Source organism: Coturnix japonica, chromosome 9 (assembly GCF_054131305.1).
Source record: "Coturnix japonica strain WE chromosome 9, WE-NBRP24, whole genome shotgun sequence".
In the NCBI taxonomy this organism is placed as follows: domain Eukaryota; kingdom Metazoa; phylum Chordata; class Aves; order Galliformes; family Phasianidae; genus Coturnix; species Coturnix japonica.
In genome coordinates this window covers 354,871-371,184 of record NC_140671.1, presented here as the reverse complement: position 1 = coordinate 371,184, position 16,314 = coordinate 354,871, and the positions used below count along the sequence as shown (strand labels likewise).

The 16,314-nt window shown below is 47.0% G+C and overlaps 2 protein-coding genes across 9 annotated transcripts in view; both read right to left on the bottom strand.

The window, feature by feature from the left end:
• Positions 1–2,044, bottom strand: part of PPM1F (protein phosphatase, Mg2+/Mn2+ dependent 1F) — a 28,966-nt gene extending 26,922 nt beyond the window's left edge. For all 5 annotated transcript variants that reach the window (XR_014949026.1, XR_014949024.1, XR_014949025.1 and 2 more), the window contains exon 1: positions 1,692–2,044. Coding sequence is in view for 2 of the 5 variants with exons in the window: in XM_015877528.3 (XP_015733014.2) it covers positions 1,692–2,044 (353 nt within the window). In the remaining 3 variants the exon portion in view is untranslated. The remainder of the gene's footprint in view (positions 1–1,691) is intronic.
• A 551-nt stretch (positions 2,045–2,595) lies between these two features.
• On the bottom strand, positions 2,596–13,774 carry TOP3B (DNA topoisomerase III beta). 4 transcript variants are annotated; one of them, XM_015877525.3, is made up of 17 exons: positions 13,658–13,774; positions 12,893–13,024; positions 12,381–12,500; positions 11,595–11,669; positions 11,101–11,297; positions 10,679–10,835; positions 9,462–9,575; positions 8,458–8,548; positions 7,995–8,149; positions 7,654–7,759; positions 6,988–7,134; positions 6,071–6,244; positions 5,214–5,342; positions 4,815–4,964; positions 4,393–4,493; positions 3,958–4,159; positions 2,596–3,126 (listed from the first exon to the last, which is right to left on the bottom strand). In XM_015877525.3, exons 3-17 carry the CDS (start codon positions 12,396–12,398, stop codon positions 2,645–2,647), a joined length of 2,298 nt encoding a protein of 765 aa, XP_015733011.1. In that variant the 5' UTR covers positions 12,399–12,500; positions 12,893–13,024; positions 13,658–13,774; the 3' UTR covers positions 2,596–2,644. The 4 variants fall into 4 exon arrangements, with proteins under 4 accessions (XP_015733011.1, XP_015733010.1, XP_015733009.1 ...); XM_015877524.3 differs by having other exon boundaries at positions 12,381–12,487; XM_015877523.3 differs by lacking the exon at positions 13,658–13,774 and adding an exon at positions 13,288–13,628 and having other exon boundaries at positions 12,381–12,487.
• Between the last annotated feature and the right edge of the window lie 2,540 nt (positions 13,775–16,314).

Here is a 16,314-nt window from a genome sequence, read left to right as displayed (position 1 = left end):
CAAGGCAAAGGAAACATTTCTGCATTAGCACTAAGATTTCGCCTTGCGTTCTGTTTCAGTACAGGGCTGAAACATTTCAAGTTAATTTCTGAATGCTTGGAAACAATTAATGGACTTCTCATTCACACTGATCCATTTTCACAGACCGTGCCTAGGCAAGCTCTCAGCCAGAAGAGTATTAATACAAATCCTGCAAAACAAGAGGGCTGTTTTGCCCAATTCTTAAGAGCTCTGTGCATTTAAATGTACAGGGCGGGCAGTTCCCTTGATTTAAATTATCCACAGTATCTGCAGAGATTCAGTAGATAAGACTCTAAACCTGGTAAGGAAGCAGAAAGCGTTGCCTGTCTCAGAGCACTAGCTACATCTGCACAAGAGTTAAAATAATTCATTTGAGATTAATAAAGACATGCAGGAGGGTCAGCTGCAGACATCCGGCTCCTTCCACACAAGCAGAACGTGCAGCCTTGGGGACACAACAGCAGCGGCAGGATGGCCCGGCAGAGACCAGCAACGTGCAGCACAGCCCGGCTGGTTTGGGGCCTGGAGCCGTCGTGCTGCAGGGAAAGGGGGTCGGGTCTTCTCTGGCCTGACTCCGGAAAGTCGAGCCTTCAGCTCAGTCAGTAACTGCCACGTTACGGTCAGAGTTACATAAGAATGCTACTCTTAACTAAAAAAAAAAACTTTTAAAAAGCAAAAATAAGCCAATTTGTACATTTTTATCCTGTTTTGCTCCCTTCAGTTACCTCCCCTTTGCTTACGCTTTCCCTGCCAGCTGCAGGAGCCCCACGGAGCAGCGGCCTGTCAGCGCTGCAGGGCAGGAATGTGAGCAATGCAGCTCTGACAGGGCAGGCAGCTCCGTAAACACAGCGGTGACAGGTGAGGTGAAAGTATTGCAGCAGCAGCAGCAGCAGCAGCAGCAGCAGCAGCAGCAGCAGCACTCTCTCTGCTCTCTGCTCTCGCCTGTTGACGCAGGTGAGTAACTCAGAAACTCCACTTCAACCATCGCTACAGCTGCAGAATCCGCCCTGCATCCCCGCAGCTCCGAGCCCGTCTCAGAGCAGCTGAGCTGCGGGCAGACGCTGCTGGACGCTGCGCTCAGGGCCGGCAGCTCCGCACAGCTCAGCACACACTGCGCTGCTCCTGCACCGCGTCACAGCGCAACTGAGGAACACAGCGACCGCTTCCGTCTTAAAATAAAGGATGATAAGGCTGGGGTCAGTGCATTTGTGCCATCAGGTTTAAGGGGGCAGCTCGGCTGAGCTGGATCCATCACACACAGGGTCCATCACACACAGGGTCCATCACACACAGGGTCCATCGCAGCCCGTGAGGCCCTTTGGGCGCATCCAACCCACCCTCACGCCTCCACCGACACTCGCGCTCAGCGCTGGTAACTCGCGCAGCCGAAACCGCGCACACACAGCGGGCGCTCCGTCCTTCCATCCTCACCCCGCTGACCCGGACGCTCTCAGGCCGCCCCGCTCCGCTCGGCTCAACGCGGCTCAACGCGGCACCGCCCGCCCGTCCCGTCCGTCCCTCCGTCCATCCGCGGGCAGCAGCGCGAGGCCTCTCTTCTCTTCGGCCTCTGTCGGGCTGCAGCTGCTCCGAGCTGCTCCGCGGGGCCGGGAAGCGGCCGCGCTCCCTCAAGGCCCCCGAGCGGCTCCGTCCCGTCCCGTCCCGTCTCTCACCTGCTGCCCAGGAGGTTCCTCGCCAACTCGCCCAGCGCTCCCGGCGCCTCGGCCTCGCTCAGGGCGCCGCTCCCCGCCGAGCTCCACGGCAGCGGCTCCGCCGGGCCCAGCGCGGACGGGAAATCCCTGAGGAAGGAGCCGAGGGCAGCCCCGGCCGCCTCCGCTTCCAGCGCCATGGCGGCACCGCGCTCGGTGCGCGGCCGGCCGAGGGGGCGGCGGGGAACGGACGGCGGCGGCGGGACGGCGCCTTTAAGCGGGGCGGGGCCGGGCGGGCACGTGGCCGGACGGGGCGGGCGCTGCTCCCCGCGGGGCCACGGTAACGGAGCGGGCCATACCGAGCTATACCGGGCCATACGGGGTTGTAACGGGCCGTACCGGGTTGTACCAGGTTGTAACGGGCCGTACCGGGTTGTATTGGGCCGTACCGGGTTGTACCGGGCCGCTGCCGTTCAGGTCGGTGCGCGCAGGTGACGTCCCGGCTCCCAGCGGAGGGAGCTCCCCGTGCGTACGACCAGGAACGACTTTTTCCTTCAGACACCGGCGCAGCGTCGGGTCGGGTCGGGTCCGGTCGCTCTCCCCTGCAGTAACAGCTTGGGGCGGTACCGGTTAGAGCGGCACGATAACGGAGGAGCAGCCGCTCTCGTACCGGCACCTCGCTGTGTTCTGCCGGGTCCGGCTTCCTCCTGCCCCCCCACCGGCACAGCCGGCTCACGGCGCAGCCCCCACTAATGGGAATCACCGCGCTCTGTAAGAAAGCAGCAGTTAATGCTGGTGAGGTTTGTTGCCGAAAGTTGAATGATTCAGGTTTGAAGCTGGAGGTGCCCCCTGCAGCACCACCGGCCCCAAACAGACACGGCCCTGTTCTCAGCCGCACTGCATTGGAAACATGACAGCAACAGAAACAGATTTTTATAAGAAGTTTATTTCTTTTTTTCCCCTCCATTGTGTGACCGTTATACAAAATAAGCAGCCAGAGCTGCCATTTTGTCCTTGGGTTTCTTTGGGTTGGGTCTTCCTCCAGGCCGCCGCCCTTTTCCCCTTCCTCGGCCCTGCCGTTTTCCTTGCCCCGCGCGGTGCATGGGGTGCCTCATGGCCGCGTGTTTCAGCTCCACCAGGTCTTGAAACACGGGGTCACAGAACACACAGCCCGAATGCTGCGTCTCATCGCCGGGCAGAGGGGATTTGGCCTTGTTGAAATCTACGTCCACGAGGGCGGCGTCGCACAGCTCACACGTCTCCGGCGACACTCGGACTTTGTGGGCGTTCTCAAAGAAATGCACGATCACGTTGCATTTGTTGCAGGCCATCTTCCACTTGGGACCTGACGTTGAGTCCAGCACCAGAACTCCATTCTCGCATTCAACGCACTGCCCGATTCCAAGCATGCTGAGAGAATGCTGGCACGTGGGGTGGGTGCATTCGTTACAGCCCATTCCTGGTGGAAGAAGAGCGAAACCGTACCAGTGTGGAATCCTCTGTATTAGCACTGCTCAGTTTGCAGAAGGTGAGACACAGATTTGAAGGACAGCTTAATACGTTACGGATCTTCTGAACCATTGCACAACGGAACAGAACTCCACACGGGGACCCATCTCTTCACATCTTCAGAACAACCCATTGCTCCCAACTGAACAGTGGCTCCTACACAGTGCCACTGTGTGGTACATAGAGTATGTTCTGTCAACCCTTAATATATCCAAACATTTTCAATTAAATGTACGACTCCTAGTTGCTACTTACATTACACCGTATGCTGTTAGGATGAGACATTTTTAATTAAAAGACAGTAATCACAAAAGATGCCAGGAAGCTCCTGCCACTCATTCAAAGCCTCCAAGCGTTACCTTAAATAGCTTTTGATCTCACAGTTCGTATGTATGCTAACTGCTATTTTTGCCCCTTATATCCTTCAATAATTTCTGACGCACCATCTATATCCCTGTATCAAAATACAGTTCTGCCCCTCTCAGGCCTATCCTTAATCTATAGGATCATCCATATATTAAATGTTAGAAAGGTCACCTTCTGTGCACGTGGATCAGTTAATATTGTATTTTCTTCGTAGGATGTTGAATAAACCACAACAGATTTTGAGTAAGAGTTTTCCTAAACATTTTAAGACATGGCTGTGCAACCAACAGCACTCTCTTCTGTCTTACAGCAAATGCACTAACAGCAGCTTCTCTCATATTCAAGAAAATACACAGGGAACTTTTTCACAAAGATAACTGACGTTTGAGCCAAACCCCTGCATTCTGTTTGTTACCTTTTTTCATGTCCCTGAAGGGAGGATGGTTGTAACAGTACGGACAGAGGGGGTAGCTCTTTCCTCTGGATCCAGACGACCACAGCACCAGCTCAAAGTCATCAAGAGGACAACGTAACTCTTTGTAGAGTTTAATTGTACCGTTTTGTGGGAGACTGTAGGTATCATCACAGTGAGAGCAGTGCAGACGACTTGGTTTGGCCTGGAAATAGAATGCAAACCTTCAGAACATGTGTACTGTCAGTAGGGTTCAAAACATGCAAGAAATCCAGCTGTGACCACTCTCTGACTTATACTGCACAGAGAAACTACATCAGGCTTTGCCCTTTTCCCTCCCCTCCATGAAGGGGAAAGACGTTTGAATCCACATTCAGTAACAGAAAGAGGGTTTCTAATCACTGTGAAATTTAAAATCCAAACAGGACGTGAATTTACCTGAATATACTTCATAAAACGATGGCATTTGCCACAGCGGGAGAGAGGTTTACCCGTAGCAGCCAAGGGTGAAAATGACACTTCCATCAGCTCATCCATACCTGGAGAAGGAGAAATTCCATTTGTTTGAATTCTTACCGACAGGGGGAAACCTCATGCTATACTACTGACAACAAACACAGTAGGGTAAGTACTTCAGCTTGTTTGAAGCTTTTCAACACTAACCACTACACAGTCACAAAATAAATTTTAAGTGGAATTCTGGAGATATGATCGAATTTATTTCCTTTGGAAAGCAACAGTCCTGGAACAACTTTCAGAGAGCCTAAACCCCTAAAAACAACCTCATTTGTAAGTACTTCATAGTAATGCCTTTACAACAATTAAGTAGTTGTAGGGAATTTCACATGTATCAGATTTACCTGCAATAGAATCCACAAAATAGTGAAATTTCCTTTTGAAGATGTCAAGGGTGTGCTCCAAGACCTGGTGGTAATTTGCTTTACCCAGAGCTATTAAGTTGAGTTGCTTCTCCACAGCACTGCGGATCGTAGGAAGAACTAATTCTGCATCTACCAGAAAAACCAGAGACAGAAGCAACAGAGAAGCAGCAACAGAAGACCAGAAACAGAGGTAAGAAAGTGCCCATATATAAACTGATATCAAAATAAATTGAAATTTTTACAGACTTTTAAAATTAGCGATACTTTCCTCGATGTATCTTTTCAGACAAACATTATTTATACGATGTCAAAAGCCCCTAACTTACTGAAGGGGACAAAAGGTAAGAGGATGAAGTTGGAGGAGAGCATTTAACTGACCTATTTTGTAATAACCGTGAACCAGAACAATTCCAAGGTTTGTAGGCTTTAGTCTTCGACCACTCTCCACTGTGACATAGTTCCGCTGGCAAATGTTGTTGATGTGAACTGGAATACTTGCATCAGTTCCTGCCGCACAAAGGAAGACAATATAATCTACCAAGGTTTTCACTGAATTACTAACTTCCGACTTCTCTGGTTTTGTGTCATATTACAGCACTTCTGACGCAGCTTAAAGTACAGATACCTTTTTGCTACCCAGTTTCCAGTGGATAATATCTCTAACATAAATGGATAGGTGGATAATATCTAGTAATATACATGTTCCTTTGCAGTTCTGAGAAGTCTGAAACACATGTTTTAACCTTAATCCTTTCATCTCTTCCAAGGAATTAGTGATGGGAAGGCGGTTATTGTCACAATCACTTATTCTGGAAAAATACACTGGAAAAAAAATACTATGTTTGGACTGAACATGTTTATGAAAATATATTGAAGGAAGCAAGTCACATTGAGAAATAATACTGTGATAAATTATACAAGAAAATATTTAAGGACTACTGAAGCAAGCTGTAAAGACAGGAAACCATTCCTAACAACTGGAGGTGCGTTCTTTCACACAACAGCTCTTTACGACACAGTAAAAAGTGACAAGGAGAAATTATGAAAGGATGAATGGAACACAGGGAAAGCAGAATCTGCCATTCAGGTTTGACGGGAAAGAGATCATGACTGGAGTTATTGAAATGAATACTGAAAGATCACTGCCAACAGAGCAAGTTCAGAGGAGTGATTCAGACTCCTTTGCCCTCATAGTAGATATATTACAGGATAATGTATGTCAAACAAGTACCTACCAATGCCATGCTTTTCCATCAGTGTGATGAGTTCTGCTTCCGTCAGGTAGTCAGGAGGACTGGTTTGCATTTCCAACAATTTTATTTCCCCAACTGGAAAGAGATCTCCTTTCTCACAGCAGGGAAGGCTCTCTTCTAATGGGATGCTCTGCCAAGGCATAATTTCTGTGAAGCCTGGAGGTAAACAAAATAATGAGAGCTTAACTTCACAGCTTTCAAAGGGCCAAGACACACACTTCTAATTTTAACACGGGCTACACTATGCACATCAAAGTTGAGAGGCTGTTTGCCATTCCCTGCAGACAATATTTGAAATACTGTATCAAGAGATGGGATCTCCAACAGCATAAAAATTTCTGTGGATAAATCGAGTCCTGCTGATATATGGAGAAAAAACAAAACAAAACTGAAAAAACAACCGAACAGGGCTTTCCTCAAACAAAAGCACAGTGCCAGAAGTCTTACCAAGTGGATGGGAAGAGTCTCTTAAAAAGAAAGTGCAAATACTAAGTTGTATTAATGTAGCAGATGACTGGGACAGCCCGCTGTGAACATTTCACTGAGGGTACTATAGTCCTTTTCCTGAGGCTCAAGGGAAAAATATAAGAAAAAACCCATCAGCCTTTGTGCAACATAAACCACAACAGGATCTGCAGTCTGAAAAAAGACTGGTCTTTACACCGGTCAGTGTGGCATTAAAGCTTTGAGACCACTACATGGGAAGTACATCCTTTTCCAGCATAACGTAAATAAGGAAGCGAAGACCAAGATTCAGTCCTTGTCATCTTAATAAGCTCCAGGAAAAAAGAAGTCTTAAATTCTACTTGCCTCCAAAACTTCACTTTTATATCTATTTAATGCATGAGTGGGTAAAATAATAAACGGTGCCTAACTACTTACTCCCTGGTTAGTTTTACCTGGTGAAGTTACCACTTTCCCAACGCAGTTAAAACGTTCAGGGCCAATGCTGACAGAAATGTTGGTTTGTAGGTACTTGCAATCAGCGCTCACAGTGGCAATGAAATGCCTAGTGATGTACTCATACAGTCGCCATCCATCTCCACCTGAGGATAAACAATATCTTACTCCCACAAATCAAGTCCTGCAGCACTACATAAAATTTGCACTAAAAGATATCAGATTTCCACAGAAACCACAGGGAAAACTGGTACCTAAGAGAAAATAGGATTGAAAAGTCCATCCAGCTTCCCCTTCAAAATTTCCTACCCATAAAATCATACTTGTTAGAATCCTGTGCTACATTAACTTCAACTTTTTCTTTTTAAATATGTTATTAATCGGGCTGCCTGACAAACTAGCACAGAACAGACAAGAGCTACACACAGTTTCCTTAATCACAACATATAGCTAGGAAATCAAATAGCAGAGAGGTTATAATACTATAAACAGAAACTTAGCTCCTAAGTATCAGTCTTGTGCTTTGCATATTTCATCCTATTGTGTACAAAGAAGTTTTACATAGCCATTCAGTAAGCTGTATGGCTACTCAAAGTCTTAACATGCTTCTTTATCAGAGAACCAATTTCCTCACAGTGTTCTAACACTATTCAGTTTGTCTGTACCTAATTCTGCTTCTGTTGCAGCTTTCATTGGAGTGATGGGTGGATGGTCACCTGCATCGTGGCCTTTCCTTGGACGATTGATGCCTTCTGATAGCAATGCTTTTACCTGGGTCAAGGAAAAGAGAGAAAACGGGTTGAAGTGGATAGCAGGTCTCTACTATCAGGTTAGAAGGTTTTTTTTTTTTTAGATCAAATCCGTAACTACAATATCTGTAAGTAAAAGCAATTACAGATACTTGTTGTTTGCAGAGACCTACAGATCAAGACATACCAGGTAAGATGTTCTAAAAACACAGACTAGAGAACCACCTGTAGAACAGTACAGGTTTTGATTTACTCACCGTTTCTGCCCAGTAAGGATTATTAGCTTGTTGTCTCAAGCATCCTTTCAAGTCAAAGTTTTCTGGATAATGGGTAGTTTCTGTTCGAGGGTAGCTAATATAACCCTGTGTATAAAGACGCTCTGCTATTTGCATGGCGTGTTGCGGACCCATTCCTGGGATGGCACAGGAGAGAACAAAATCATACAGCAATCAATCTGTAGATGCCTTTGGTTGCTGAGTCTTAAAGCACACCTTGTCAAAACATTTAAGCTAATTACAAATTACAACTTGTCCTTTCTATAAGACTTTTGCCACCTTGATCTGACCCAGTACTTTTGACATGCTTTCTAAACTTGCTTCCCAAAAGTGATACATTGTAGGGAGACTTATTAAAATATTACATATGGGCTTGATTATTTCAGCTGAGAATCCAAAGTATTTTGCTCTAAATCAGTGTGAAAATCTAAACTTTTACACGTACCTAAAGCAGCACTGGCCACTCGTAGCATTTCTACCGTGTTCAGAGCCAGTGGTCTCTGCTTCACCTTCTCTTTTTTACTCACAGATTCTACCTAGAAAATAGCATTTTTCCAGTAAAAGTTTTGAAGTTTGGTAACTGATAAATGTAAAATGTCTATTATGACTAAAACCATGTGGTATTCCTACCAGGACCTGCTTTCGTCACATCTGTGTTTTGATATTTTTCCGTAGAAAAGTAACCGTCAGATCTGGTGGAAATCTGATGGGAAACAGCTTTACCAAATGCTGAAGGAATAGCCCCAGGGTCCCTTCACATTATGGACTAGATCAGACCTACCACTGGACATGAAGGGATGTAGCTTACTGCTACCTTCACTTCCCATTTAGCTCTGCAGCACATACATCAGTGCTACAAGGGAGTAGTGCTCAACCCAAGTAACGGTCCTAGATATAAGGATCTCAACTTTTTAAAACACCGTGCAGCCTCTGAACGTTGGTAGCTGTAAACACTTAAATCCCAACACAGTGTCAGACAAGCATTGAACAGAACAGCAGGTTAGTTGGCTATAAGGACTGTACCGTACAAAGTTAAAAACTTAACTGCAGGAATGTTGTTCTATAAGTAAATAGATTTCGATCTATGCAGTGTCCTGTGGGAAACAAGAGGTCTGCTTGGAGAGTTCTGAACTGTGCTTCTCAGCAAGTTCAGCAATGAAGACTGTTAATTCCTATCGTGAATGATGACCATTTCCAAAGTCAATATTAAGAATGGGCTTCTGTTGAGATGACCATACTAATGTAACACAAACTACAAGCAAGAACCTTTTGCCTTTTACTTATCATTTACACAAAGTTGAATGAAATAAAAAAAGATAAGGATTATATTTCTTAACCTTCTTCGCCAAAAGAAGGCTCAAAAAAACCCAATATACAGTAGATGAACTATTGAGTAGTATTTCCTTTACGTGAAATAAGCTCTACCAACACCTAAGTAAATAGTTCTACCTTTGCTTCTTTTGCAGCCTTTGTTATATTTAGGAACATCTGAGCGATCTCACGATCAAATACCCGCACTCTGTCCCAACTCAAAGTGAGAGAACTTTCCTTTTCAGGGTTCACCTGATGGATCAAAAACAAACAACAACAAATTAATTCCCACCAGCACTATTACTAAAAGTGCAGAATGCACTTCAGCAATAATCCAGCAAGTAAACCTTAGTAGTAGTTGTTTTACAAGTGCTCCAAGCATGCAGCTGTACTCATTTTCCAGTGGCTTCTGAGAAAGAGTAATTTGAGTTCTGGGGCGAGGAGAATGACTGAAATTATTCTTGCAGTTAACTGAAATACTGTGCTTATTTTAAATACTTGGAATAACAAAGGCAAAATGGGCCGAAATTTAAAGTTTAACATTTTCACTTAGCAAAATTCATTAATTCTTTGCATTAAAAATAAAATGTACGTGGGCCACAATCCAAGTCCCTCCTACAAAAGTAAATATGAACTAATCAATGTGTGTGCATGAAACACCCTGAAAACAGGAACCAAATGCTTCCTAGCATGACACATATAAAGGAGATATAGCAGAAAACAGATAAGAGTAGACACTGGATTTCAACTTTTTTTTCTTTTTAAATTTTAAAATCTAAAAATAGCAACTTTTTACCATCTATCTCCTATTTATTTACACAATCCTTGTCATCACAAACAGTAAAACCATGTTGGTTAGCGCTCCAAGTTTGAACAGCAGCAAGGCTATAAAACTGCCATAAGCTGCCAAAGCATTCAGAAGACTCAGTGCCAACACAGTGAACATTTTATTTGCTTCAGAATTCCAATACTCAGCAATGCCAATGCTCACTGGCAGACAAATTAATTCTTGGATTCAAATTAACACCACAGTTGGTCCAAGGACCCCAGGGAACAATAACAGGCCATTTTAAGTAGTCTTTCTGGCTCAGTCTAAGCTTAGATGGTTACCACTAAAGAATTTTTACAAGCAGCACACAATAACCACTTGAACACAGAACCGACATCCTCAAATCTATTAAGAGAGTGGTGACACACATGTGAACTGAATGAAAATAGACGAGTAAACTGTAGGCACTGTGAATTCTTGTCAGCAGCTACAAATTCATGAATGGACAAAATGAAAGTGTTAAGTCCGTTTCTTACTATATAAGAAGGAAAACATGTTTTAATCAAACAAATAACACATAACTTACTTTAGCCTGCAGCACCCAGTAAGTCTCAGGCTTGAATGACTGGATTTTGTCGTGCCTTTCAACACAGAAACCAAGTGTTGGTGTTTGACATGGCCCAAAGGAGATGAGGGAGCTGTCTAAGTTTCCGTATTTCCCCTGAAAATACTTAGTCTGAAACCTTAAGGAAAAGATCAAATAAAGCATCAAGTAGATGAATATCCTCATTCCCATGCAAAGCAGCAACTTTCAGGAACTTTCCCAGATACGTATGAATAATCTGCCAAGTCACTCATGTATATTTAAAAAAAACAAAAACTTCACAGTATAAAATTGTTTGCTTTGGTAACTCAGTAGAATTAACCACTGCAGCTCTAAGGCACATTCTGTGGACAGGGCAGTATTCCTGAACCTTTCATAAAACCATCTGCAATCTGTGCTGTTACCTTGTAAACGCGCAGCCAATTCTGAGATCCAGCTCCTGGCGGGCATCCACTGAAAGGGCTTCATTGCGATTGGGTTCTCCCAAATGATTCATGGCATTGCAGATGTCTGTGTCAGTAATAGAACTGAATTTAGCTCTATAAATCGTCCTTTCGGTGCTAGGAAGTTTGTTCATAACAGGAAGAACAGCATCAAGAACCTAAGGAGGATCAGAAGAGGATTTTGTAAGTAACTGAAAGCTGAGGGCTTAAGTCAGTTCTTTACTCTGGAGGGGAAAAAAACAGAACAAAACAAACCAAACCCTCCCCACAAAACATCTGCTGATGTGTAACACTGCTACACAGCAACACTATGAATATCTGATGAATATGTATCAGTTTCTACCTAAGGTTGCCAGGGCACAGTTATGAAGTGGTGGTATTTAAAGAACTTAAACACTTGCTAAAATGTGCTTCTTTAAACAAGAGAGAATGAAATATGGTATTAGAAATCTTACTTCAAAACAGATGTTTTCTCCCTCCTTATCACAATCCAACCACAAGACAATGCAATCGCAGCCTCTTCCCTCCACCTGTAAGAGAAATTAGCAGAGTCATCAGCTCCTCAAAAAAGAATCTCTTCAATAACTGTATAGTTTTTGTTTCTGTTTTAAAGCTCTAAAGACTGACACAATTTATTTGGTGCAAAAAGAGTTGGAGTAAGAAAGCAAAAGTAAAAAGGAAACAGCATGTAATCATAGAATGGCTTATGGGAGAAGAAGGCTGCGCTTCACAGAACTGAAGGTTTGCCTACATCCTTTCTGCAGGATCTCAAAAAAATACATATATCAGCACGGATGGCTCTACAGCAGAGGAAGGCTCCTGAAGTTCTGTATGCTGTAAGCACACTGTATGCATCACCTTGGGCCCAGTCCCTTCCCCTTCCTCTGTCTTAATTCTTACATCATTAAATCAAACAAGCAAGAATAAAAAAAACTAACAAACCACAATCAAGAACCACTTTCTAGCTCATAAAGCTGCCAGGAAGTCTGAAGTTATCCACCAGAAATCAGTCTTACACCAAACACCTTCTTTCAAGAAAGCGTATCATTTTGAAAAAGGATCCAAATCTTTGCTTTCATCCCAGAGAGCTGCACGTGAGAAAAGACTGACAGAGACACCCTGAAGGAGCCATTTACAGGCCAGACCTTCCATGCGCTGTTAGAAGCCAAACACGTATCCAATACACATACAGATTGTCTTTTTTGACAAGAACCTCAAATACATTTCTCAAGAAAGAATACCTGCAAAAACTTCACCATGGTCAGTTTGGGATTAGCTTCCTTCTTTTCTGTAGGAGCTTTGCTAAAAAGTTCTGCTGGATCCACCTTGTCCCAGCTGTTATACTTTCCTGAAAAGCAGAACTGCATTAAAGCAGAGCTGTAAATAGACATTAAAAACTCCAGAACATTACTTTGGCTTTCAAGCTTTATCTTGGAAAGCTTTCTATCCTAATTTATCTTGCTTTTCTGGATCTCAAGTGACCCTTAGCTCTACGTAAACTGCAGCTGTAATTCTGAGGCATGGCTCACAATATAATTCAGGTACTACAGGTACGTTGCACGCCCGCAGACACACAAGTCAGACAGGGTAAAGAAAACAAGTGTCTTCCCGATGGCCGCAGTGATACTGTCATCCCCGTTCCGCTCTAATTCTCTTTAATGTTTTTCCTGAAGAAAACACCATACATGGAAACAAGTCCTTGAAAGTTTAACAAGACATTTTACAACAGATGAAGCCTCGAACAAACCAATACCTATGAAATCCAAGGTCATGACGTGCCCACACACCGACGTCATCTTGAAATGGGCGCTCTGCCCCATGAACGGCCCCGTGTACTCGTGCACCGAGCACGCCCCGTTCAGCCCCTTGCGAGAGGACATGTTTCCTGCGGGAACGAGACCAAAATTAACGGCAAAATACGAACGGAGAGATGACGAACCGCCCATCTCAGCGGGCAGCGCCCGGCAACCCGGCACCACCAGCACGGCACGGAACGGACCGACACGGAACCGACACGGCACGGAACCGACACGGCACGGCACGGACCGAACCAACACGGAACCGACCAGCACGGCACGGAACGAACCGACACGGCACGGAACGAACCGACACGGCACGGAACCGCCACGGCCCCGCTGCTGTTCGTACCCCGGGACAGGATCCGGGCGATGGACTGCGCCAGGGACGGCTTCTCCGCCACCATCAGCACGGAGCGCATGGCGGCACGGACACAGCGCGGTCAGCGCCAACAGCCACAACCCGCGGCTTCACAGCGGGCAACACGGGGAACGGCTCGGACCGGGACTCGGACGGGCCGCGATAAGAGCCGCGATAAGAGCCGTGATGATAAGAGCCGTGATGATAAGAGCTGTGATTGATAAGAGCCGTGATTGACAAGAGCAGCGATAAGAGCCGCCGGCCGATCCGAACCACCTCCCAGCCCCGCGCCTCAGAGAGCCGCCATGGCTCCACTTGCACTTCCGGGGCACGGAGCCGGAAGCAGAGGGACACCGCGCACCTTCCGCCCCGCCCGCAGCGCCCCCTGCCGGTGTGGAGGACTAACTGCGAGCTGCGGTCCCGCACAGCGGTTCGGCCCGGTTCGGTTCGGTTCGGTCCGGTCCCGGCGGTTCCCGCGGCCCGCAGCGCTTCTGTCGGGAACTGTCGGGTAACACGCAGAGGGAAACAGCCCGGAACGGAACGTGCGGCACCAGCACGAGTCCGGAGCGGAAGGAGCGGATCCACCTTGATTCCGTTAGTGCCGTTATACGAGTCACTGGGCACAGGACAAGCAAAGCGACGGGCAGTTTGACGGCGCCGTGCGGTGCCGCCCCCCGGGCACCGCGGACCGGCCGCTGTGTCACTGCGGAGCCGCCCGAGTTGTCGCACCGTGCGGGCAGTTCGCTCTCGCTGAGCCCAGCACAAACCACCATCAATGTTCCGTAACACACACCGTGCCTCTGTCCGCCCCGCAGCTCCCCGCGCTGTGCCGCGCCCTGCGCTGCCCGGTTCGCTGTGGGCACGGCGGGATCACGGCGATGGGGACGGGCCCGTCCCGCCGCTCCGCGCTCACCCCGCGCTCCGGAGCTTCCCCGCCAGGGAGCGGTGGCGGCGCGGGGTCGGAGCTGCCGGTTGCGGGGCGGGGACGGGCCGGAGCCGGCGCCACCTCGGGCGGGACGCGGCCTGGAAACCACCTGCGGGGCCGGGGCCGCCTCGTGCCGCCGCTGTTTGACGGCGCCGTTTGTTCCCGGGCCGTTCCGTCAGACGGTTGTTGAAGCGGCCGGAGCCTCTTGTCCTGACACCCGCCGCACCGGCAGAACTTGCCCCGCGCCTGGAGCGTCGGGCTCCGCATCTCTGAACGACTGCGCTCATAACGGCCCGGTGCACGGAGCTCCCGGCCTTGGGCAGCGGCTCCCCTCCGTTCGGGGGCGTTCAGCAGAGCTGTTTATAAAGCTTATTTTAAGGGCAGGATAGGAAAAGCTGCAGAAGTTGCAGCCGATACGGACAGCATCGTCACTCCCGTTTTCACTTGGCTCATTCCTGACCTTAGGGTAACTGTGCCCTGTTTGTTTCCAAACACACTTGAAGAGACAGTCATTAAATTAATAAGTATCGACAGGAGGATCAGGCAGGCAGGAACACATCTGGAAAGATGCCACGGGCATCAGAAATGATGAAAATGCAGGTGATGAAACAACAGTTTTTCTTCTTTTTGGGGACTAATAAAGGACTATGAGGCCACAAAAAGGTGCCCGAATCTTGATCACGAGTCTGGTCTCCAGATACCTCAGAGATGGAAAGCAGGAGATAGAGTCAACTGCATACAAAGAAATAAGAGCTCTCAAAATGCTTTGGGTTGAAGTGAAAGATATGTGTTCCTTATAATAAATAATAAAGAATAAAAGAATAAATAGAAGGGAGAGGAGAAGAAAGAAGATATTGTAGAATCTTGACCCAATTTTCCCCTTTGGTAGCAGTCTTTTATTCAAAGAGAAATGGAAAAGCTCACAGATACCCAAAGCTCTGTGCTAGAAAACAGATATCCAAGGTGTGGTTGCCAGTTCATGCAGTACTGGTGGGGCAGAAAGGCTCACCCGCTGACATGGTGGGGGAACATATCAGATTAAAGTGGCTGCAGAGCTAAAAGTGCCCATTCACCATCTGAAGTCACTGTCACAGATGTGCTGACATGGAACCTCTCCTGGAGCTGAGCTACCTCCCAAACTCCGGCTCAGGGTTTCCCCACCATGGTTGCACTTCATCCACGAAAACTGGCTTTGCTCTGCCCCGCACTGTGACCAGCTCCTCATTCCCCGCTCTGAGGACCCACTATGGCTGCCCACCTTCCCTTACTGTGGCTCCAGGCCCAGTCTGATAAATGCCCACTTGAGCCAGGCTGCTTGCTGCCTCTCACATCTCTGCTCCGTGTCCCACACCTATTTGCTCACTGTGTTCCCAGCCGTAACATTCAGCACAGAGACATGCAGGTCGACCTACTAACAACCTAATGCTGGTCTGGCAGAACAGACTTACATGTGCTCAGGCTACAGTCAAATATATTTGCAATTGTAAAGATCTTTTTCAAGCAGTTCAACCTTAGACAGCAATATACCTTGCCAGAACCAACATTTGGATCTGAGTAAATACGTGCTTCATAATTCAGAAGCATACAGGCAGGTTTAGACAGTCTTGTAAAGTTTGCTGTATACCTAATTACTCATGTCTCTGCCTTCCAAGTGTCTGGGCTGTGTAAATGAGGGGTGAGGTACATTCTTTGCTGTCACTTTGTAGAAATTTCAGCTGTTTGTTTGGTTTTTGCTTTTGTTTATAATTGGGTTTAGAAACTGGGATTTCTGCTCTGAGTTGGGCTGAACCCTCAGTACCAAGAGCTCTGCCAGCTGACCCCATTTGGAGCAAACCAAAAGCTCATTTTTGCCTGAGTTCTACGTCCCACTCGTCCAGGCCAGGGCAGAATTCAGGACCTTGGAAACATCACTGCACTGTTACATTTTAGCCTTTCTTACATCCTTTCTCTGTCCCATCCCCCCAAAGTCAAAACGACCCACAGAACCATAACTGCGCTGCTCTTTGTTCAGGAGAAATCACCAGTCCCCCTCACATCCAGGCCCTTGCCCAGGTTGCAGTAGCTGTGAAAAAGCTGAAGATTCATCCTTAGAA